Source organism: Sus scrofa, chromosome 15 (assembly GCF_000003025.6).
Source record: "Sus scrofa isolate TJ Tabasco breed Duroc chromosome 15, Sscrofa11.1, whole genome shotgun sequence".
NCBI lineage: Eukaryota > Metazoa > Chordata > Mammalia > Artiodactyla > Suidae > Sus > Sus scrofa.
In genome coordinates this window covers 114,012,771-114,038,919 of record NC_010457.5, presented here as the reverse complement: position 1 = coordinate 114,038,919, position 26,149 = coordinate 114,012,771, and the positions used below count along the sequence as shown (strand labels likewise).

Here is a 26,149-nt window from a genome sequence, read left to right as displayed (position 1 = left end):
TTTGATAAAAGATCTCTGCCCATAAGGGCCATTGGACATTGGGGGACAATGATGAAAGAGTGTGTGAGAAAAATGTTGCCATTGGGGGTAGAAAGGAACTCTGGAGACCCTTCGATAGCCACTTCTGATGGTTTAAGTGGGCCCGAGTAGGAGACCAAAAGGGAAAAGGCTGCCCTGGTATCTACCACAAATGACACCTCCTTTGTGGCCACCCTTCTGATCGCCCTAAGTTCCGAACTCATGGTGGTACCAAGAGTCGGGGACCAGGAACTTGGGCCTCTTCATTGGAAAAGTAATGAGGCAGGAGAATACCCAGCTAGTTTGGGGGCAAGTCCATCCTCAGGGGTGCCAGGGCAACCTGGGATCTGGTTTTCTTGCCAGGTTGACAGAATGGCTTTTGGGAATCTCTGAGTCCCCGGATTGTTTTGGGGACAGTCCATTTTCCAGTGTCCCTTTTGGCCGCAAGTGGGGCGTGGCCGTGTTGGAGGCTTAGGGTTAGGGCAGGATTTGGCCCAGTGGCCTTCCTGATTGCATTGAAAACAAAGGCCAAGAGGAGTATTGTTGATGTTTTGTTTATTATGGAGAGCTACAGAGGAGGTGTCAGGGCCTCTCTCTAACTGGCGGAGCTTCCAGCGGATATTGGGTGCAGATTGGCTGATAAATGAACGTGGAGATATAATAGCCCAGCTGGAGTAGTTATGTCCAGATTAGTATATTTTTGAACTGCTTCTGAAAGGCGTGAGAGGAAGAGAGCAGGGTTTTCGTCTGTCCCTTGAGTGACTGAACATCTAGAGGGGGGAATGAAGTAAGAGTTTTAACTGAGAGACCCAGTACACTCCCCCCCACCCCCGCCATGAAAGGCAGCTGCATGCCTTTTCAGCTATGCTGGCCTCATACCATCCTTCTTGTAATTATGTAGCAACCACATGCCCTATGTCCAAGCCAGCAGCCCTGCTAATCCTGCTTCAAGCATTGCTTATCAGTTTTGCTTCTGTAACCTTGCTTGCCCAGTTTCTTAGGCAGGAACACTGTCTGCTCTGGGAAGGGGGAGTTCTGAGGCGGCTTACATGGGGAAAACAAGACCCTGTATTGTATAAAAGTTGCTGAGAACAAAGACCTGATGGTCAGACTTTGGAGGTGACTCCTCTGAGCCTGAACTGCTACTGAATAAACCTTGCTTTTCTGCATCTCCAAGTGCCATTTGTCTCCTTCCGCTGCCACAGGTTCTGCAGTTTCTGCAGCATGATGGCCTCATATTGGAAACTGAAAATGGCACATGAACCCTCGTGGGTCCCTCTGGTCCGGCAGCTTCCCGTAAGGGAAACTTGTGTTGACTATGAGAGCGAGTGTAAGGAGGGGAAGGAGAGGGTGAGGAGGTTGAATCAGGAGCAGGATCAGGGGAAGAAGGTGACATAGGGTCTTGGGTTTGGTTGGGTGGCTAAGGAGGAGGCTCATCTGTAGTGTCAAAATCCTCGGAGGGAGCCCAGGGTCGGGTTTTAATGAACTTGTTTCCTTGGGGAGAAAGGGAGCAAAGAAGGACTTGGTGTGTTGAGCAGTTTTTACCGAGGGAGGGTAGACCTCTAAGGTCCCAGAAAGCTTGGGCATAGGGGACCTCCAACCATTTGCCATTCCGCTTTAGGAAATTTTTGAGATTTGACAAAATGTTGAAATCAGAAGTACTGAATTCAGGCCATTTGGATTGGTTATCTAATTTACATTGTGGCCAGGTTTGAGTACAAAGTTGTTTTAAATGGGGATCCTTAAGTTCCATCAAAAGTAAAGGTTTAAGATTTTTTATGACACAGGCTAATGGTGAAGCCTTTGGAAGAGATGGGTTTGACCCCATGGTAGGTTGTGTAAAATCTCGCTATGAATGTGAATCATCACTCACAATCCCAGCGAGACCTAAAGATGAACCCCGTGGAAAGTCAGGGCATCCCCTATCCTTAATCCCCTGGATGGCCACAGAGGCCGGAGGGTTCCCTGGGGACCTGGGAAGGGCAGTGATCTAAGGCACCGTTAGAACACCATCCGGGGCTTACCTTAAGTAGGGGTTGGAAATTGACTCTGGTGCATGCAGGATGGTCAAATGGCAAAAAGCTTCTGGTCTGGAGATCCATAGACAGAGAATAGGAAAGACAGTAAGAGCTTGGGGGTTACATAGATTACCAATAAAACCCCAGATGTGGGGTTTGTGCCGCTCACAAAGGCACAAGGCATCCTCTCGAAGAGGTCTTCAAAGCCTGGCAAGAGAGTGAGCTCAGTGGGCATCTGTGCTCCACAAACCTGCCAGGAAGAAAGAAATGGAGAAAAGGGAATATGGCGGAACAAGAAGAGGGCCCTGTAAGGGTCCTGGTCCCAGGGTTCGGCACCAAAAAAAAAAAAACTAAGGAAAAGAGAGGTAGTTGAAGAAAGAAATGAGATGGTGTCAACAGAACCAGATTGCCTTTAATCAGCAAGGAGGGGCAGCAGACGGCTTTGAGCCAGACTGTTGCGCCAGGGTCTTGGGGCTTCCAGAATATGTAGGGGAGTTTAGAAGGCCTATTTTTTGTCAACATTATTTCTATCAGTTACAGTTTAGCGGGTGTGGTCAGTTGACAGGGGCGTGATTGTGTGTCTGGTGCCATCAGGAACTGTTCCTGCCTGGAATCAGCAGAAGTTATTCTCAATATCTCCTCCTGGGTGACCTGGGCTTCCCTTCAACTATGATTTCCCTACCTTGGTAGAAAACTGATAGTATTTAGCACAAAAATTTCAACAATTTCTGGAAGTAAAAATATTCACTAAGCAATTTGCAATGCATATACAAGTAAGCTTGAAAAATTTGCAGATTTTAAGACCTCAAAAAATGAAGAAAGCCAAGGGACAATATAACAAAAATTGTCATGAAGACTAAAAATTTTCTTCCAATAATATTAAACATGTATTATCCTTTTTATTCTTCCTTGACTTTTTATGAAACTATATGTATGAGAATATATTTAGTATTGCCTTGAGTGCCTTCTCTCCTAAGCTGATGATTCAGATGCAGTAGGAGCATGGATGAATAGATGGAGTAGGAAGAAGAGAAAATCAATCAACCGACCACTATTTACTGTCTAAAATGTGATGGAATTGGTAAATGTGAGGAAAGTCAAATTGAGTTATATCATCTCATCAGAAGCATACCATTCACAGCTCCAAGCGGTTAACAATTCATAAGGGTTTGGAGCAAAAGAATGAAAGGTGATCAGATTAAATCTTTAACTTTTAGGTTTTGAGCAAGCAAAAACAAAGCTTTCTACTACCATGCTTCATTTTGGTGTTTAAATCTCTTAAAAATAGTTTTATAAATTAATCAGGTCAGTAAATGAGTACTCAACTGGGAGTCAGATGTATTTGAGGTCTTATTTTTCTACCTTTCACATGGAATTGATAATATTACATAATGTGCTATATAGTATATCTAAAGCTTGAGCATAGAAGTTGCAGCTTAACATAAATATATGTACTTTCTGCTTTAGAACATATATTTAAATTTTGATTTAGTCAAACACAGAAAGTTGTTTTACAACAATGCTTGATAATATCAGCATTTAAGATAGTTAGCTAGACAGACTGAGGTAGATAGGGAAAATTGAACATTGTGAAGTCATATAATAAAGCAACACAATCTAATGGGGAGTAAGGGGAAGCTTTGTGAAGGAAATAACATCTAATTTGTGATCTATCAGAATGTTAAAATTTAACCAAGTCTGTGTCTGAAGCATAGTAGGAGGAATTTAGCAGTGTATGGTAATAGTGTGTTCCAGGTAAAGGGAACAGTAAGTGCAAAGACAAAATAGCCAAGAGAATTTTCAGATTGGCTTGAGCCATATAGTTCTAGGTGAGGAATTCCAAGAAAAGTTAGAGTGACAAAGCTGAGTCAAGTTGCTTGAGGGCTTTTTCCAGCTATGAGAGAGAGAGAGAGAGAGAGGGGGTTCAGAACATGCACATGTCAGCTCGTGTATATGTGTGCAATGTTGAAGGGTAATGGAAGATGAAGAAGTGCTGGAGAGTGCATGCAGTCAAAGCGAGGTGATTTAGCAAAGAGGGTTGTACCTTTTGAATAAGGTCTGAGTCTTTATGGAGTATGGAGCTAAAGTTACTGAAAACGTTTTTAAGGGGACTTTGAGACTAGAGTCTCAGTAATAGTTATTGGTAGAACTGGGGACAAAGGTAGCACAGAGTTCAGAAGCAGGTAGAGTGCTTTGACCAAGGCTACACAAGAGGCAGTGGTGCTCTGACATGATGAAGAGGAGAGGATAGAAGGGCATCACTCACTGTTTTGAATTATCATAAGTGAAGCTTCTGAGGAATCAAGAGATAGCAGCCTCTGCAAAGACAGCATTTCCACAGGGCCCCAGCTCAAGGTTAAATGGCTGCAGCTATCTATGAAGAACCTTGTGGAAACAAACCAAGAAAGTATCTATGAACATCTGTAAGGCTCCCTGGGGAACCCCAGAAATATCTGGGAAAGGCTTCAAAGGGGCAAGTAGCAACAGGTGTTCTGCAAGCAGGTTGGGCCAATAAACAGTGGAATTTGTGTTATTACTGTGGTACCATAGGTATCACCCCAAGCCTATGAAGACAGACAACAACTGCTTATCACTCTACATAGAGCTAAACCACCCTCCTTTTATATTCTTTGATAATATCTGCTCTTTCTATGGTAATGTTGGTTTTTTGTATGTCTGAGTAATATTCCATTGTGTGTATGTACCACATCTTTATCCAATCCTCTGTTAGTGGACATCTACATTGCTTTCATGTCTTTGCAAATAGTGCTGTAATGAGCATTGGGGTGCACGTATCATTTTGAAAAGAATGCCGCTTGTAGCAATCTAGGATGGACCTAGAGATCATCTTACTAAGGGAAGTAAGTCAGACAGACAGATATCATATGAGATCACTAATGTGTGGAATCAAAGACAAACTGACATAAAAGAACTTATTCACAAAACAGAAATTCAAAAATTTCAAAACCATACTTATGGTTACCAAAGGGGAAATATTATGAGGAAGGGTAAATTGGGAGGTTGGGATTCACATATATATACTACTATATACAAAATCAGTAAGTAACAAGGACCTACTATATAACAAAGAGAAGTCTACTCAATACTCTGTGATTGCCTACATGGGAAAAGAATCTGAAAAAGAATGAATATATGTATATGCATAACTTATTTACTCTGTTGTACCCATGAAGCTAACGTAACATTATAAGTCAACTGTACTTCAATAAAATTAAACAAAAAAAAAAGACAGAGGTAGAATTGGATTGAATGACATATATTATATGTAGACACTAAACTGGTTCAAATCACATGAGAGCTTTTAGTATTCAAGGAATTTTACATTCCCCCCCCCATGGGAAGATATTTATTTTAAAATATTCATTAGTCGTAAATAAACTCAACTGCCTAGACTCACATGTGAGTAAACCACACAAGAAAAGTTATTGAAATTCTTTTGTTTTGTATGACAACAGAAGTTTGGCTTTGTAATAAGGATACCTCATAAAAATTGATATAATTGTCTTAAGAAGGAAAACAGTGTATGTATATTCCCAGCCCCTGAACTTCATGGTTTCCAACCAGTAGCACGCAACTCTGTGAAACCAGAGGATATTAGGAATGATCTGTTTCTGCTCAATTATATAACTAAGGCGTCATTCAACCTCCTCCCTATAATGTTTGAACATATTTGCACAATACGTATGCTCAGAGAAAGGCTCAGCTTCTATCTGTTAATCTAGAGGTTGCTGTATAAATTGGCTGCACACTTCATTGATTTTTAATTAATTTCTGAAGAGATGCAGAGGATAACTACTACAGAGCACAGACATCTTCGTTCTCATTGCAATCCACATCTTTATTGATCAGCTGCCTAAGGAGCAGAAGTAATCTATTTTAGGTTTACTTTTCTGAGAGTGTGGACACTATACGCTTCACTCTTCCCATTTGTAATCATATGGGCAAGAGGTCAGTGAGAGGGAGAAACTGTAGCACGTTAAGTATTCTTTTGATCCAGACAGATGAGCTTTTTACTCATAATTTGTTTAGTAGGAAAATGGTGGCATCTCACACATGCTTTCTAACTTACTTTTTTGTTTTTTTATTTTATTATTTTTTGTTTATTTCTTTAAGAGAACTTTTGAGGCTGTTTTGCAAATTCTTCCAATGGAAACTTTCCAAAGCTTGTGAAAGGTGTAAATAAAATTTCTGAAGAAATATTCGAAGAAAATGTAAGGGCAAGAAGAAAACATTCTGTTACCTCTGCCAGCTCTTTAGATTCCTTCAGGAATCTTTAATGTCTTCATTCACTTTCTCATGTACTCTATCATCACCATCTTGGGTTTAGTCATGCTATTGTTTTCCTCCATCCTAACAGAAATACCACAGACTTTTATATTTGTTCCACTTACACTGCAAAGAAAAAGCTGCTGTCTAAACAGCCTTTCAAAATTTTAGCCTCATTGCTTATTTAATCCAACAACATGTATTGAGTGCCAGGTAAATGCCAGGAAACCTTCAAACTGTTGAAAATACATAGTTTAATTCACAAATATTGGTTTATAAAATGCCTCCAAAAGTACCATCATAGAGAAGCCCAGAAAAACCAAAGAGTTTTGTTTATAACCTTTGAATGTGTATTATATACAAGAGTTTTCTCTCTATTGAATTCTTAGAACAACTATTGTCTATATAACAAGCATTAAGTTGTGCATGCTGTCTTTTGTTAGTTTCGTATGTGTTTTTATGTAGTCTGTTGACACATTTGGTCATATAGTGTAGTGGTAAGATTGTTGCCTCTGGAGTCAAGCTCCCTGCAGCCAAATCTTGGTTCTTTTAGGATTTCCCACACACTAGCTATCACTCTTGGGCCAGTTATTTTACTTCTCTGTGCATAAGTTTCCTCATCTTAAAATGAGAATAATAGAAGCATAAACAGATTTCACTGAGTTCTTATGAATTCCTTTATATAGAACACTTAAAGCAGACCCCAGCACAGAGTATGTATATATATTAAATGTTTTCTAGATACAAACATAATGGTACTATATAAAATCATATTTTATCTTCCACATATGATTTCAGTGTCCTCAGTTAATAAGCAATCCCTCTATGCTATATCTGCCGCAGTGACTTTAACTATTATCATTTGTCTAGAGTCTCCTACATTGAAATTAGTACTGAAAAGCAGATCATTTAAGATGTTAAGCAAATTTTTAGCATTTTACAAATAACATTAATGTTCAATTCAGTTCTGTTTGTACTTTCAGAGAGATGGAGTTAAATTTAGCGCTTGTCAATAGGGGACTAGACAGTAAATTGACAGTGTACACCTGTTATACATGTGCATATGATTGTGAGTTCATATGTATAGTTTAATGTAACTATGAGAAACAATAAACTGGATTACATATAGCGACATGTTCGAATCTAAAAAATGCCTAATGAGTAAAACATGATTCTATTTAGTACACAATACTACCTATATATTAAAAGTAACAAAAAACATTTAAAAAAATATAGATAAGGAGTTCCAATTGTGGCTCAGAGGTAAAGAACCTGACTAGTATCCATGAGGATGTGAGTTCAATCCCTGGCCTTGCTTACTGGGTTAAGGATCTGTCATTGCTCTGGAGCTGCAGTGTGGGTTTCAGATGCAGCATAGATCCCACATTGCTGTGGCTGTGGCATAGGTCGGCAGCTGCAGCTCTGATTTGACCTTGAGCCTGAGAACTCCCATATGCCATTGAGTGCGGCCCTGAAATATATATATATATATGTATTGAAGACATTATTGTGGATATTTATGATGGAAAGAGGAATGGATTGAGGTGGAAGATAGAGGCAAATAGTAATAATAGTGTGCATGAATTATGGAGTGTGGGTAGCATCAAAATCTGCATACTTGCGATCTGAAGGAAGGAAGGAAGGAAGGAAGGAAGAAAGAAAGAAAGAAAGAAAGAAAGAAAAAGAAAGAAAGAAAGAAAGAAAGAAAAACGAAGAAAAAAAGAAAAGAAAAGAAAGAGAAAGAAAGAAAGAGAAAGAAAGAAAAAAAGTCACACATACTGCCTTAGGTTGACTCCCAGAAAACAGTCTCAGAAAAATTTGCATGTAGGAAGTTTTAGATAAGTGTTTTCAAGATCAACAACTATTGCCCAGTGAAAAAGCAGTATTAGGTAGAAGAAAATAATTTGGCTCTGATAAAATTACAACAGAGGTCTCATCCAATTCCTTGGGGTGTCCCAGAACTAAAATAGCTTCTCATAATTGTCAAGAGGGGATATGGCCTTTATAACTCAACATTGACAAATTATTGGATGTGGGTGCCTCCTGTGCAAGGATGAAACCCCTGGCAAAGCAATTCCCTTTTCCAGTTGAGTTGAGGGTGTCACTAACCCAAAACAAAAGTGGCCAAGGTGAGAGCCATCAGCAGTCAGCGACCCCAGAAGCTAAGATTATGAGTACTTGTGTCCTGAAAAAGTTTCTGCGTAGCACAAAATAGCATCTAGTACATGAATGTATGTACACACACACACACATACACACACACACACACACTCATGCGCCAGCACGCACATAATTGGAAACACATTCGAAAAACGTATTTCAAATAGAAAGAAATAATGTTTTCATTATACGCTATTAAAATGACAGAGATTTGGTTGTCCTCAATACTTTAAAATTTTCTTAAGAACTGTAACGTAACCAAGTCTCTTGGATTATAGGTGCAATTGGAAAATGAAAATTAACCTTGAGTATTAATTTGAAGCCAGTGTAGGACAACCGTATGAATCTGCATTTCTTCATCTGAGCGGAATAAAAGAACATTCAGAGACAACAGAATGAGAAACAGAAGTCACCTTACCTAAAAGTGCTGAATAACCAGCAGGTGTTTTGATTGGCTGCCTTTTCTTTCTCTTATAGTGGTTGAATTGTATTTTTTTCTCTCCTTTTTTTTTAAATGAAGTATAATTGATTTACACTCTTGTGTTAGTTTCTTATGTACAACAAAGTGGTTCAGTGTTTTTTATAAATGCATTCCTTTCCATAATGGTTTATTACAGGATATTGAATATCATTCCCCATGGTATACAGTAGGACCAGTTGTTTATTTTATATATAGTAATTTATATCTGCTAACTCCAAATTTGTAATTTATCTCTCCCCCACCCCCTTTCCTTTTGGTAACCTTAAGTTTGTTTTCTATGTCTTTGAATCTGTTTCTATTTCATAAAGTTTATTTGCGTCATATTTTAAATTCTACATGTAAGTGATATCATATGATATTTATCTTTCTCTTTCTGACTTACTTAGTATAATAATTTCTAGACACATCTATGTTGCTGCAAATAGCATTATTTAATTATTTTTTATGGCTAAGTAATATTCCATTGTGCATATATGGCACATCTTCTTTATTCAGTTTGAATTGTATTTTTAATAAGAAGGATAAATTTGAGGTTATTTATTTAGCAAACATATAGTATCTTAGAATATTGAATGCTCTAGATGTTTTATAAACATTAAGGCATTGAATCCTCAAGAGAATCCTCTGAATAGATACTAGTATCATCCCCATTTAGCAGATAAAGTGAAACACAAATGAACTGACCAAGGTCATACAGATAGTAGGTAGCCAGCATTTAAATATCAGGTGCACTAGATGGACTTTTACAAAAAAAGAAAATATTCGTAGTTCCAACTAAACATTTGAAAGGAGACCTCTACTCTACCTCTTTTTTTATGGTTCTCTGTGTCTTTTATTGGCCATCATTTAATATTTTAGATAGATATATTTTACAGTACTATCCATCATGGAATAAAAATTTAAAGCTAGAGGACACCTCAGAGATCATTTAGGTCAATCTGTCACTTTTATTGAAGAGGTGAAATGAGTACCTGTGGTCATAAACCTTGTGAGCAGCATGTCTGGGACTTCTATCATGTAACACTCAGTATGTGTTCATTCTACTGTACCATGAACCAGCTTTTACTGGTTGAAGAGACTTCTCAGTTGACTCAATTACAGATCACCCTTAGTTTCTCTGGCCGCTTCATCCAAAAAGGTCTCTTTCTTCCCTTGAACATGCTCATATCTTTAGCCCTAACAGTAGAGAGCATTATAATTTGATTTCCCCCCCTCCCGCCCAGGGATTGAATTGCTTTTAGAAGAAGAGATACAAAAGAGGAGATTTTCATTTGAAGGTAGCTTTCCTGAAGCTTCCTGTTATTAAGAAAGCTCAGGTTTATTGGAATCAAAACAGGAAAAAAAAAAAAAAAAACTACTCTTGCTAACTCCAGAGAATAATGCCTGTGAGAGCTGATGACAACATGAAATTTTTAGCTCCACACATGTGTTTGATGAAATTGTCGCCTGGCCTATATATGGGAAGCAAATATTTATCGTCAGAAATAGTCTGGTCTCTCTTGACTTCTGTTAGCTTCCTGCAGCTGGGCAGAATACATTTTCGCATTGGATTAAAACATAACAATAATGCATTTTTGCTAGACAGCTGTGAGTCAAATATAAGACTGAAAAGAAGGTCATTGTGAGGTGTTTGTCAATACCAATATTTAAAATTTTTCAGTCACTGATTTTTTTCCAGAGAGCAGTGTATGTGAATCGATTCTAACTAGAGATTAAAACTTTAAATCCAATTGTAATAAAATTATCCTTGAATTTTGTATTAAAGTGCTTTTTCTGAAAGTCAAGAGTAAAATGTGACTTTCCCTAGCAAGTTTGTGTTTATTGACACATTTTAAAAAGTATTAGCAAAACAGAAAATAAGTAAGCACTCTTAAAGACTTATTACAGCATTCAAAGCAAGTACGAGAAATAGTCAAATTCTGAATGGTATAGGTAATGGTAAATTCTGAGTAGTTTAAATCAGAATTGCGGCACCTGGATTAGGAAGTAGACAAAATGCCTCTAAAATGCGTTTATCCAAAATTCCCTTCAGTGCTGAGTGATAAAAGGCAGATGCTTTGGTTCAGAAAAGCTACTACTTTATTCAACCATGGAAAGCATTCTGCAGCATTAGAAACTTTTTGACCCATCCTGTTCATGACCTGTATCTTCACTAAATTCCTGAATTGGTGATATGTTTATAGAGAGCACAAAATCATTTCATAGATTCCCTAATTTCTCCTTCTTTGTACATGACAGCCCCCTCAGGTGAATCATTATTAAAATAATACTTTGAACAGTAATTATTCTGAAATTGGTAGCCACATATTAATCATGATGGGCAGGTTATGTGTATATGTGTCACCATTTGCAAACATTTATTGAACACCCACTGTGATATATTAGTTGAGGTTCATGGATTTTCCGCAATAGGCAATTCAAGTTAATGAGGGTAAGAGATTCTTCTGCACAGTGGGACTATTGTTTCCTGTCTGTGGAAAAATATTGCATGTTTTGCGCTTACTACATAATACATAAGTGCTTTACATACTACTTAATCATCATGACAACTTGTGGGATAGGTACTATTATGGCTATTTTAGAGAAGAGGAAAGTGGGTAACGGAAAGGTTAATTAACTTGCTAGAGTCACACTGCTAGAACATGGCAGATCTGGTGTTCTAGCCAAGCAATTGACTCCAGAATCTATGCTCAAGCCCACTCCACCATCCTGTATACCCTGTAGCCAAAGCAAGAACTGAGTTTCCAATTTATACAATTTAAATTCCCACTAAATTATAAAAGATTCTATAACTTACCTGATTTTTAAATATAAATACAAACATGTCAGTCACCTTCATTATGACCTGAAATTCTCAGAAACATCTGATTGTATTTATTTATTTTTTTCTGCAAAATGCTAGGATCTTTTAAAGCTATATGATGTCACTGTGTACATTAATTTCTACGTTCCCAGACTGCAGTTCTGCAGCAAGGGACCAAATCCCAGTTCCATGACTCATTAGATAGACGACTTGGAGCAAGTAACTTGACCTCTCTCAGCTTTTGTTTTCTTATATTTAAAATGAGATGAAAACAGTGTGCATCTGATAGGATTAAGTTAACCCAGAATGGTAAATGTGTTTAGTTTAATGCCTGCCAGGTTCTAAGTACTCAGTCAAACTAAGTTGTGTTGGTTGTCACTGTTAGTGTTCCCATCATCTACTGGATCTCAGCTGGAATTGCAGGGATAAGGGCGCAGCCACAGGGTAGAGTAAGAGGTTCCTTTCCGGAGTTCCCGTCTTGGCGCAGAGGTTAACGAATCCGACCAGGAACCATGAGGTTGTGGGTTCGGTCCCTGCCCTTTCTCAGTGGGTTAAGGATCCAGCATTGCCGTGAGCTGTGGTGTAGGTTGCAGACGCGGCTCGGATCCCGCGTTGCTGTGGCTCTGGCGTAGGCCGGCACAGCTCTGATTCGACCCCTAGCCTGGGAACCTCCATATGCGGTGGGAGCGGCCCAAAGAAATAGCAAAAAAGACAAAAAAAAAAAAGGTTCCTTTCCAATCAATGCATCGGCTTCTCTCTGTCACAATGAATAGCCCTTATTTAATTATCCTCAAATTTCAAGAGACTCCATCCTGTTTATTTTTTATAACTGTGAGCCTCCTTAATTGTATCACGCTCTGATTTAAGGAGTGATTTTATTTTGAAGGAATCTAGCAGAGAATGTGATTCTAATGAGATCTTCTGGTAAGGAAATACTATTTTAATGATTGTGATGTGGAGGATCCTATTGTGAGCAATCCACAGATGATTCAACACTCTAATTCAGGTGTGAAAGTAGGACTAAGGTGATGGTCATAATTAATGATTTGAAAGTGTGCATTTGGGAGTTCCCATTGTGGCTCAGCAGAGATGAATCTAATTAGCATCCATGAAGATGCAGGTTCAATCCCTGTCCTTGCTCAGTGGGTTAATGATCCAGTGTTTCCATGAGCTGTGGTGTAGGTTGACAAAGCAACTTGGATCTGGCGTTGCTGTGGCGTAGGCCAGCGGCTACAGCTCCGATTCTACCCCTAGCCTGGGGACTTCCAAATGCCGTGGGCATGGCCGTAAAAAGACAAAAAAAAAAAAAGTGTGTGTTTGTACAATGATGTTTCATAGTGACACGGTAATTGTACAATGTATCTTGGTTTGGTAATAATATAGAAGCTTCTGTTTTTGTTTCTTTTATTCATGGTCAGGTGGCTCTGGAAACTGTAAAGATTAGCATCTGGTTTCCTGCATTTAGTTCTCATTAATTGAAGAAAATACTTTTAGTGTTGAGTTTCAGGATAGTCTCACCTGCTGAGGCTTTGTGTATAGAATATCGAAGATCTTTTGGAGTTTTTGAAGCTTTGCGTATACTGTAGAATTATTATCAGAGTCTTAAGTTTCTTGGTGAATATTAATTCCCTGCTGGTATAGTATATATTTCGTACATATATTTACATAAGAATAATTTGTAGTTAAGGGAATCATTATCCACCTAAATTATAAAGTCAAAAACACAGAATTATTCTCAATTTACTCTCTTCTTTATTGTTTTGTCAGTTACCAAGGATTTTATTTTATAAATGTACCTTAAAATTTTTCTCTTCCTAATATTCCTTCTGACCTAGTTCAGCTATAGATTTGGACACTCATGCATGTATGAATGGCATGATTGTCATGAATAATAAGAACAGAACACCTGAAAAGTAATAGTGAGTGGTAGGATCCTGGCAAACTGAGACTGGATGCCTCAGTAGGGTCCAGCCAGTAATCAGCCAAGGAGGATGTTTGAAACTTGATCAGTATAGGGACAAAAAAAAGTGAAAAATGGATGTGACTCATGGACTGTCAATTTACAACCTTTATTTTTATTTTTTTTCTTTTCTTTTTTGGGTACAACCTTTATTTTGCACTCTCATTACTTTTCTCCTGTAACATGGCAGTGACTCCTGACAACAGCTGTATTTGTGTGCAATCCATCATCTCTACTGGAACCAGGTGATGTTTACAAGGCTCCAGCGGTAATTGTGTCACTCTCCTTTTTGAAACAACTTCCACATCACCACGTTGAATGCTGCATAAAACGTGAAGTCCAGGAGTTCCCATCGTGGTGCAGTGGAAACAAATCCAACTGGGAACCAGGAGGTTGCAGGTTCAATCCCTGGCCTCACTCAGTGGGTTAAGGATCTGGCATTGCCATGAGCTGTGGTGTAGGTCGTAGATGCGGCTCGGATCTGGCGTTGCTGTGGCTCTGGTGTAGGCCAGTGGCAACAGTTCCAATTAGACCCCTAGCCTGGGAACCTCCACATGCCACGGATGCAGCCCTAAAAAAACAAAAAAGACAAAAACAAACAAACAAACATGAAGTCCAAATTCTCTATCATGACATACAAGGTGCCCTTCTTGGATCCAGCCTCTTCTCATTTTTTCAGTCTTACACCCATCATATGCGTAATGCATCTGAATACAGAACGATGTACCTTTGTCCAAGTACACCATGCTATCCATGCCCCTGTGTTTGTTCTCCCCAACTGTGTTTTTTCCCTTGCCTTATCCAACTGGTGTACACCCATCCTTCAAACCTTATTTAGGCTTCAGTTCCTGTCTGGAGCCTCCCAACTCATGCACATTTACTAGGCTATATTACAGATGGTCTTCAAAACACAGGCTCTTTAATGCCTTCCATGCATCAGTGATCCATCAAGTTTATGCCCCATATTCATCCACTTTATTAATTAGCTTCTGCCCTCATTTAATGCACAGACCTTCTCTAACTCTTCTATCTCTAATGTCTTGAACAGTGCTTGGCATATAGTATGTATTCTGTAATTGTGTGTGGATCTGAATATTAACTTGTCAACACACTTTCCATATTCTGTTATGAAAGTGATAAGAAAGAGAATTATGAATGTTTTTGTGGACACTTCCTACAGAGACCAAATTATTGAACATATTTTATCTCCAAGGCAATGAATCTTTTTTTTTTTTTTTTTTTTTTTGTCCTGTAAAGCATGCAAGGGCTATATGCTTTCAGTTAGACTGTTTTAGAAATCTCCAATTTGGTGTTATCAAATAGAAAGCACTATTTAGGAAAGAGGGCAAACCCCCCATAAATCCTAGTTATGTGTTGATTTCAAAAAACACTAATGCATGTGATGTCATCCAACTGCTGAGTGATTGGACCATATCAGGCAGTATCTCTACTGGTTGTGTTTAATGGGCATTTATATAGTGATTGACTTGTGATGCTATTTGGAGCAATATTCTCTTTCCACTATGTTGGGTATATGGTTCATAATATTTTGACCTCTGTGATTTATGGGTCTGTTTTCCACAGCTTTTGTTTTGATATCAGAAACCGTTAATCCTTCAAAGGCCTGCAGAAGTAATGTTAACTGCCAACAGCATTGATTTGCAATTGGCATGAGAGTACGCTTTAACCATTTTATAACGTGTCTGATTTTTTGACCACTGAAATCCTCAAATATAGAATTTTGCCTAACTATTCCATAAAAACATGTTTGCTATAATGAAAGATGTTCACTGTAATCTAGGCCTCCAAGTTAATTTCCTTGGTTTTACTTCAATCTTTTAGTTAGGGCTATTGTTTCATGACTATTTGTTTCCCTATTATTGAAGTATAATTAATAACTCTTATTTCTATGTACTAATTTTTTGATTTGTATATGTTCTATGTGGTATACATATAACATTTATGTGTATATATTTGTATATTTACATACACCTATATGTGTGTATATATTAGGGGAAGAGCCATTTAGACATTAGACATCAGTAATGTATTTTATTTTTAATTACTCTATTTTTTAAAGAAAACATTTTTATAAAGGCTAATTTGAGGGTCATTATATACTATTTAATTTTACTTGGGTCATCAAAGCCACTTTTTAAATTATAGGCTTTTAATGCCCTAGAGTATACCTCATTTTTTTCATAATTAATGAGAATAATATAATTTTTAGTCTTGATAGAATCTCTGATGGTGATTTTGCCTCTACTAAACCTTTAAATGAAATACTTTTAAGAATTATGGATAGTTGTGTTTGTTTTGAGCGGGTTCATGGAGGAAGATGACATGAAACAGAAGTTAACTGAGAAGAAAATAACTGGAATACATGGGTCAGTACAAGCCCATGTTAGCCTGTCTACGAAGATACATTCATACCTCAGCAATGAATGTGTTTGCAAAAGTATATAAAGTATCTGGGAGGTAAATGGTCTAACATTTAGCTCAGGTGTAGATGGTTCATTCTTTATAGGGCTTTATTGAGAAAAAAGGCCAAAAGCTATTTGCGGTTTGCTGCATTTATTCCATGTTTTCCCTAATTTTGAAACTATTCCCAGATTCTGACATCACTTAGAGAAATCAAGCACTTGCAACTGAATGCTAAACAACTCCTTTTTTGACAATAGAAGAGCCTAGGCATTAACTGACTATCTTTGGGGAATTTGGTGTTTTTCAGGGAATGATGTACCTGGAAGAAAGACGGCTTGTTCATCGGGATTTAGCAGCCCGTAATGTCTTAGTGAAATCTCCAAACCATGTGAAAATCACAGATTTTGGACTAGCCAGGCTCTTGGAAGGAGATGAAAAAGAGTATAATGCTGATGGAGGAAAGGTAGGTATCTTTTGTGAGAACAATATTGGTTAAAAATATACTGCAACATCCTTTTATCTCTTTATATGTTATAGGAAGAAGTCAATAAAAGCTTTAAGAGATTATAAAATCCCATTTCTACTTTTTGCCTTCTCTCATAACCAGGGTTAAAATACACATACATACAAAAACGCACATATATATATATATATATATATATAATATACATACATACATATGTAATATACATACATACATATGTATGTGTGTGTGTGTGTATATAGTATATGTGTGTGTGTGTGTGTATATATAGTATTTGTGTGTGTGTGTGTGCTTGTATTACATATATATTGTGTATGTGTGTGTATTACCAACTTCCATTTCTCAAAGTAGTTAAAATAGGACACTTAAAGTCTAGACTCCCGCAAATATTCATGTCAGTTCCAGGGTTAGGGAGTGGGTGGCTGCCTAAGAACTCTAGAGATGTCACTTTACCCCAGGGCTGTAGAAATTGTCTTATTGATCCTAATAACTTAGGACCAACTATTACAGAGAAGTCAGAGAGATACAATATCTTTCTCATAGACTAGAGAGAAGTTTTGCTACTACCAAGAACTGTACTATTGGAAAGTTGATCACCCTGTTTATAATTTTTTTTTCTGCAAAAGTACCAGGATCTTTTAAAGCTATATGATGTCACTGTGTACATTAATTTCTACGTGCCCAGACTGCAGTTCCACAGCAAGGGACCAAATCCCAGTTCTATGACTCATTAGATAGATGACTTGGAACAAATAACTTGATCTCTCTCAGCTTTTGTTTTCTTATATTTAAAATGAGATGAAAACAGTGTGCATCTGATAGGATTAAGTTAACCCAGAAGCAACCAGAAGCAACAGATTCCTCTTATATGGCTTTTTTTTTTTTTTTTTTGGTTTTTTAAGCTGCAGCCACAGCATGTGGAAGTTCCTAGGCTAGGGGTCAAATTGTAGCTACAGCTGCTGGCCTTTGCCACAGCCACAGCAACACAGGATCCAAGCCATGTCTGTGACCTACACCACAGCTCACTGTACAGCGGTATCCTTAACCCACTGAGCAAGGCCAGGGATCTAACCTGCATCCTTATGAATGCTAGATCAATTCATTTCCGCTACACCACAATGGGGACTTCTTATTTGGCTCTATTTTTATTTTTTAAGTTCTTCATCATGGGGTATGATTTACCAATTTACTTTATTATGTGACTTCCTCCACTAGAATGTAACTGCTATATCCCCGGGATCTGAACGATGCCACTGCCTCTTTTAACTTTTCTGATTCCATTCTCAGGCCAAGCCTGGTAACTCTGTTCTTGCCTCTCTTACCCACCATATGGTCTCAATCTATGCCTTAGTTCTAGCTCTTCTCTCTCTTCATTAAGCCACTGTTGAGCTTGCCATTCTTTGCTAACCATCAAGAATATCACCACTCCTTTGGTGGTGGGGGGATCCCTCTAGCTTGGCCTGGAGAAACTTAGATCAGAAGAGGCCAAATGAAATAAGCAAATGCAGGCTTAACCTATGGTAGCCTATAAACTAGACTAACAACAACAACAAAAATTAATTCATATGTCAAATAACTATATTAATTATGTCCCTTATTCATCATGGGCCATCAAAATACATATTATAAATATTTTGCAATGATAGACTGCCACATGCTTAACATTGATTTTATATTAAACTTATATGTAGTCAGATTTTATCACAAAGCAAAAGAACCCAAATTTATCTTTAAAATAACTTCAGTTGTATGACATTGTCTGGCTTTTTTATTTTATTAGCCATTTTGCCTGTTTACTACAAATTGCAGCAGTTTGAGACCACAGCTTTGAAATTCACCGTGAGATTGCACAGAAGTAGAAGTCTATAAATCACATGACTTCACTTGTCTTGAGAACATACAGCTGTAAGATTTGTCTAAAGCAAGATTCATTAGAGCTTTAAATGCCTAGTAACCATTAAGTCTTTATCAAGCCACCTGTGATTTAAACTTACTTCTTTAACACAGTGTCTGTAGTCCATAAAGTCGGCTAACACCTTGCCCATAGGGAAATTACTTTCAATGTGTCTTCTGTTCCCTTTCACTGAATACCATGATTCTGTCACAGAGTTACCTTGGTGTCACCTTGGTGAGCAGCCAGCCTCATGATTTCGGAGGTCTATTTAGTTTTAAGCTTTCAACTGCAAAGTAGAAGTGTTTATCTTTATTCCGTAGAATCTAATTATATTCCCAGCTATGTAATGCTGCCCTTCATAGTTGAAACTCATTCTGCTGACCCATCAGCAGCAGGACATGTGAGTTGAGCTGCTTTTCTTTGCAGTGATGATGGATTTGTACCAATCTTCTCATATTCTTTTGTAAAATACCTATTTTGAAAATGGTGCATATTTTCAATACTGGCTAACCAACACGAGGGAGATCATTTGTAGGGAACAAAGCAAGTTTCACTTTGGAATTAATTATTTTAGGTGTTTGGTGACCAAATTATCTGAGAGAAGACAGGATGGGGCAAGTGTAGAAAGATCCATTTTACCAGTGGCATGAAATTCATCTGAGGTTGAAAAAGGATTACCGAAAATATAAGGAATCTCATTTTGGAAGATAAATGTAATATAACCACATTTTTAGAAGTACAAGTATTAGATGTTTAGAATTGGTATTGTGAGTTGTAAGATTAACTAGTAACTTAATTACTGAACATTAAAAATGATGGAAAGTGGTATTTATTTTATTTTACTTTTCACTGTTTATGAAGCTTTTAAAAATAAATATATCTTCAGGTTAATTCATTTCAAGATTAAATTTCAATTCACTTACTCTCTGTATTGAAAATAACATATCTCTCTTTCTATTTTCTATACACATAATCAAAAAACACAATTGAGGGAAGTCCAGAGACTCATATTTAGGAAATATAGAAATGACTTTTCATATAACTATAAAAAACTTTCACTTCTTATTTCTCTATAGATGCCAATTAAATGGATGGCTCTGGAGTGTATACACTATAGGAAATTCACCCATCAGAGTGACGTTTGGAGCTATGGTAAATAATTCTTTCTTATTATATAAGGCTTTTGAAGAAAAACTTGCTAGGTTTTTTGATTCTCTAAAAGGTAATATAGTAATATCTTGGTTCTGTTGTCTAACATAACCTTTAGTTTAGTAGCAACTTGTCTGATCATTTTGACAGAAAAAAAAAAAAAATTAGTTTAGGGACACTTCCATAGATTTCCATGGCCTTAATTTTCAACAACTCTTTGAAAACATAACTCTAAATGCGATTAATGTTTAACCTTTTTTTTTTTTTTTCTTATGGGAATCTATGTTCTATAGTAAGAAAATAGCAACTTCTGCTAAAACAAAGAGCAATTACTGAAAGCAGTAGGATAAGAGCAATAAATGTGAGTGGGGAAATAGCAGAGAAGATTTCTAATTACAGCTTTAATTTTAATTTACAAATTACTTTTGGAGTAAACAGACATATTAGGTAGTTAATAATATGAACTGGAAAATAGCGATTTTAAAATTTAGAACATTTATTTAATTCCATTTAACTCACCTTTTGAGATAAGCTTCTTAGAGTCTGGCTATTTATAACTTAAATCCATCTAAGTATTAGTAAGAATGAACTGACACCGTTTCTAAGTTTGAATATAAAATTAGCACTTCTTAGAAATAAAAAGTGCAATGCTTGTTTTAGCAAAAAGGTGCTAGTGAGACTTAAAAGCATGATACAATCTATTTTATTCAAATTTAAACTTAGTTTTAGCTTTTTTATTTTTAGGAAAAAATTAAGTCATTAAGTCACTAAAGAACTTGTACTTCTTATTTTGAACAGTAGAAATTATCTTTTAAAAGAAGACATTTCTGTAGGATAGTTTTTCCTTCCACACATGTATACCATAAGAAGTGTTAAAATTTTCAAAATGCTGGCCTCCTGGATTCTACTCAGCATAAAAGTAGAGTGTTGTGTGTTTGAGATTTTGACAAGTACAGGAGAATACTTAACAAAACTTAATTAAACTGAAGGATTAAATAAAAAACAAATATATATTATTATGCTTATTATATATCATATACATTATAAATATGAAGTAAACATACATATTATGATATGCATTAGCATGTAGATAAGCATTTATATGTTATATATTATAATTTAGCATATATATTATATAATATAGTTAGGTTTATATATTTTATGTAATGGACATATTTTTTTCCTTTTCTTTTCCTTTTTTTTTTCCTACTGATATTTCCTTGTACTAAATGTGGCAATCTGCTTCAGACAAATTTTAAATGACCTCTAAGATAAGTAAATACATTTAAGTAAATGTTGACAGGGCAATTACATTTTTAATAGTGAAATTTGTCTTTGGAGAAAATCCTGTTTTTTAGGCTACAATGTTTATCTTCATGTTGAATTGTAACATCTCGGAAGTTGTTCAGTAAAAATAGATGATAGATTGATAGATGATGGATAGATAGATAAATAGATAGATAGAACAAACTCTGTTTTGAAGCATAACCAGGTCAGCAACCCTTAGCTATAAGGTATTTTAAGATTTTTATGTTATATCACGGTTGGTTGCAAAAGACGTAAATGGCAGAGAAAGATATGTAATCTTGTTTACAGTGAATCTTTGTGGAGGATTGCCACTGGGTGCATTGTTATTTTTATAAAAGTAAATATGTATTGGTTATGGTTTATATCTTCAAATGGCAGAATTGTAAATTTTGAGGATGTTTTTGATTTAGTTTTCTTGAGATTATTCTACATGAAGCTGTCTTTGTTTAGCTCTATCTTGTCATCACTTCTGCAAAGATCTAATTGGAATATTATTGGTGGAGGTGGGGGCTTTGATTTTTATGCTTGAGATTTTATATGTTTCTATTTTTTGTATTTTCTATTATTTTGATTTGTAATTGCTCTGTATCTTGCTTATTAAGAAGTTCTGATAGATGTGAGACTATTCTTTTATAACTACAAACATGATAAAATGTTCTCATTAAATATATATTATATAAATATGATTGAATAGAAATGGACAGTAATCTACTTCTTGTTGGAAACTGCTTCATGGACACTGAGTTTTAGTTATTGGTCCTATGAAGTCATTCCTTAGTACACAAAATCAAGTAGGATTTAATAAAGATCAAACAGTTAAATTGTGTCACTAGTTCCATGTTTATATTACACCTAAGAATCCTAAGATGTAAACATTAACTAACGCCTCAAATCAGGTAATTGTTAGTGATGCTAGTATGATGGATAAATTGAAATTTATATATACTTTTATATTTTAAGATTTGCATTTCTATTATCAATGATAACTTTTATGACCTAAAATTTTTTGTTTGAATAAATAATTCATTACAAGTGGTGGTAGAAAAGAAAACAAAACTGTGATTAATGGATTTTATATTAAAAGATAGTTTGTATATGCATCGGTCAAAATACACTTGCTAATACTATTGTGCCTGGATAGCTATTTCTGAATTAACAACCTTTATTCTCAAGAAAACCATAACTTTTAAATGACATAATTATTATATACAGAAGAGATCTGTGGTGAATATATTATTGCTGAAATCAAAATCATTAATATCAAAGCTGGCTATTTGTGTGCTAGTATTTAGAGTATTTAGGGCATTTGCTTTTACAGAGGAAATCAGTGTTCTAGTGATTTAAGAAACTGATTTCTTACATGTATACATTACAATTACATTTTTTCCCCAACCCTTTCTTGTAATGTATACATGTAAGGATAACCTGACCCCCTTGCTGTACAGTGGGAAAATAAAAAAAAATTATTTAAAAAAATAAATAAATAAATAAAATAAAATTAAGAAATAACAACAACAAAAAAAAAGAAACTGATTTCATCATCTAAGAAATAAACTATTATTGATTCCCTTCAACTTTGTGATGCCACCTTCACAAGTATTTTATCTTACATGTGGATCATCTTCACTCAGTCTCTCAAATGAGCTAAGGAATGAATCTCTTTTATTACGTTCATTCCCTTTGTGTTATCTTTAAAGAGAAACACAGTTATTTACTGTAACATAGGTGATTATTTTGGAATCCCAGGGTGGCCTTTAGGTTTTTAATAGCAAATATGTTAATCTCAAAATTAGTCAATATTAGATTTTATCTAATCATATTTCCTTGGTACTGAGTACACATGTACCCAGTACATAAATTGTTCCAATGTGGTGAAATTTAAATTGGATCAGCAAATACTAGCATTACTATCAGTAGAAATTGGGAACAGATTCTGTATTCTGACAGCTACTCTCGGTTGTCTCTAATACCCATTACATTTTTCAAGACAGTGATAATAAAAATTAAATTTCCCACAAAGATTTTGTCATTGGCCATTTTCTCATAATGGATATAGGAATCTGAAGATCCTCTCTTTGCCTTCTAGGAAGCATCGTTTTGCCACTGGTATGTTGCTGATTTGTTCAAAGTATATTATTAATATGCTTATATATGTAAGAATTTGATCTCTACTTTAGGAGTCACTATATGGGAACTGATGACCTTCGGAGGAAAACCCTACGATGGCATTCCAACGAGAGAAATCCCTGATTTATTAGAGAAAGGAGAACGTTTGCCCCAGCCTCCCATCTGCACTATTGACGTTTACATGGTCATGGTCAAATGTAAGATTACAAAATTATTTTATCATAACCATTATCATTGTTAATAAAGTAATTGTACAGATTAATTAACCTGCACAATTTAATCTATATATTTAAAAGTATAAAAGTTTAAAGACAATTATGTAGGAGCATATAAACAACTGTGTTTGCTATGATCATTGTTAATATGAAGCAATATCATGCTCTCATTCTATGAAGTCAAAATTATATGACCCTTACACTTATTTATTTTGCTTTGGTTCTTATCATTTCCATGACAGTCAAATTTTCTCATAAAGAGATGTAACTAATCAGAGTAATATTAATAATCTTTAAAGGAAAATGTAGAAAATAAATTATCGACACATAAAGAAAAAAAAGCTTGAAACTGATAGTTTTAAAAAAATGAATTAAATGAAATAAGTTTAACAGTTTCTGTCCACAGGAAATTAGCACGGCAAAGGGGGAAGTGGAAAGGCATGAATCTACATTGAAATAAAAAGATTATGAATGTTTACTTTTTTTTCAATTTGATCATTTGTTTATATCTAACCCTCTTGCTTTTCTTTCTCCATTCTATGCCCCAGACAAAAATGTATTATAAATGTGTTTTGGAAGCCGAGGCTCTTAATTTAAATAGAATTAAGGAAGTCTCTGGAGTTTCTGACTTAATTTAAGTGAGATTAGCATTCAGCAATCTTTCTTGTGTAATCTGGGGTTTTCCCCTTTTGATTTACACAGGGTTAGCAAAGAAACAAACTGGTGAAGGTGAATAAGCATCTTATTAATAAGAGACTTTGGACCCAGGTCTACTCAGATTTATATTCATGATGTGTGTGATACATTCTGACAGTAAGGGAAGAAATAAAAAATGTGCTTTTCAGTTCAGGTCAGCATGCCCTTTTCTCTAAGCTTAGTTCTATTTACTCAATATTTAGTTGAAAGAAACTGATACCTCACTGAGATTTAACCTTTTTTGGTTCCAATAGAGTTCCAGAGACACTGGTTTTCTCATTAACATCTGGGCATCCACAGCATTTTTTTTTTTAAGTGGGTGCATATAAAATATATGCTTTTGAGCTTTGTTAGGCAAGAAGAAAATCAAGTAATATTAATGATACATAAAATGACATCCGAGGACTTCCCAGAACAAGAGTAAAAATTGAACTTCTAGAAAAAAGAGAAACCAGCTTTATAGCTTTCTTGGGTCAAACCTCATTCAATAGTCATCTGTAGAAGGAAGTTTAAAAACATGCATAAGTTACATAATTTGATCCTATCATCATCATGAGATGATTTAGATACTTCATTTAGATGTGCTGATTTAATACTGAAAAAACCAGGAAAGCATTTTGCTTGATAGGGAGTTTTACCTCTCTTTTAGGAGTTTTAATAGCTAAGAAAAGGGTCATTTGGCAATAAAATCAAGGAAAGCTTGGTACTTTTATTCTTGTCATTTCATCAGTTAAACAGAGCCCGGGGAGATAAGACCCACTTTATCTAGACTCCCAGCTAAATAATAATACATACCTTAAAAATTGCTGATAGTATTTTTATGCTGGGAAGGCTAGTACTAAGATAAGTTAATGGCTATTGCTGAACAAACATTACCAATCACTTTGCATTTTACTTTTTTCTCACCAGGAAAAAAAAAGGAGCATAAGAAAGTTGCTTTCTCTCCCCCCCCCTTTTTTTTTTTGCTGGTGTATCGCATTGTAGCCAAAGATTTTATTCCATGTCACTTCTGAGATAAAATGATAAATTATATTCCAATTACCTCTCCTATACCCATCGAAGAAAAGTTTTTGAAATAATTCTCTTCATACCTAAGGAAAAAAGATCCGAGATTCTGAAAGTTCCAATGGCTAGCCTAGGTTATATTTTCTATGATGAAATATTAATTTTAAATTAGATCAGCAAAATTAAAAGTTAGTATTATCCTAACATATTACATTTATTTATGAGTACCAGCAAACTTATTGAGATAGAATCTTACCTATTGGATTGTTTCTTTCATCGGCTCTCTTTGTTTTTCAGGTCATTTTTAGTAAAGAAATATTTTTCAAGCAGCCTATATCTTCATAACATTTACATCCCACTTATTCTTCCTAATTATGGAGATAGTGACTCTTATTATGTATGAATTTCTAGGTTGGATGATTGATGCTGACAGTAGACCTAAATTTAAGGAACTGGCTGCTGAATTTTCAAGAATGGCTCGAGATCCTCAAAGATATCTAGTTATTCAGGTTTGTACATTTGACTTAGATTTAGAAGAATATCCCAATGGCAAACATGACAAAGTAGGACTAATATCTGGACTTTGGAGCTGTGGAAATCACCCTCACAAATCGATTAACCAAGCAGAATGTCATTTGAAATGACTTACTTGAGGTCAACCCACGTCTAAGCATCTTTCTTTAGTATTCAAGTGCCTCTACTATTGAACAGCCAGATAATTAGGATTATTCATGTACATAAAAAGGCCTTTATCCTCAGACATGCCTTCTAGTACTCTGCTTTCTATTAACATTATGTGTAAGTCATGTTCATTGTTATAATCGTCTCTTCTTAGAATAAAAGGAAGATGGATTTTTGTTTTAATCATGTCTATGGTTGAAGGCAGTGAATTAAAAGTTTCAATGTATTGACATTTAATTTCCTAGAAAAGTATTTTAAAATGTTTTTTGTTCTTTTGCAATATCCAAGCAATAACTCAGCTTCAAATGAATTAATGTATGTAAATCAAATGATAGACCAAAAGAACATTTTATAGTAATACTAGAAAAAAAGGGATTTGATAATTTAAAACTTTAGTATATTTCTTTATGTTTATTTTTACCTAAATCATAAATAAGTG

The 26,149-nt window shown here is 35.7% G+C and overlaps 1 protein-coding gene across 1 annotated transcript in view; it reads left to right on the top strand.

Moving 5' to 3' along the window:
* Positions 1 to 26,149, top strand: part of ERBB4 (erb-b2 receptor tyrosine kinase 4) — a 1,130,412-nt gene that overhangs the window by 1,058,065 nt on the left and 46,198 nt on the right. Inside the window, 4 exon segments of the mRNA XM_021075968.1 lie at positions 16,459 to 16,614; positions 19,606 to 19,681; positions 23,164 to 23,310; positions 25,441 to 25,538. Of these exon segments, the coding sequence (XP_020931627.1) occupies positions 16,459 to 16,614; positions 19,606 to 19,681; positions 23,164 to 23,310; positions 25,441 to 25,538 (477 nt within the window).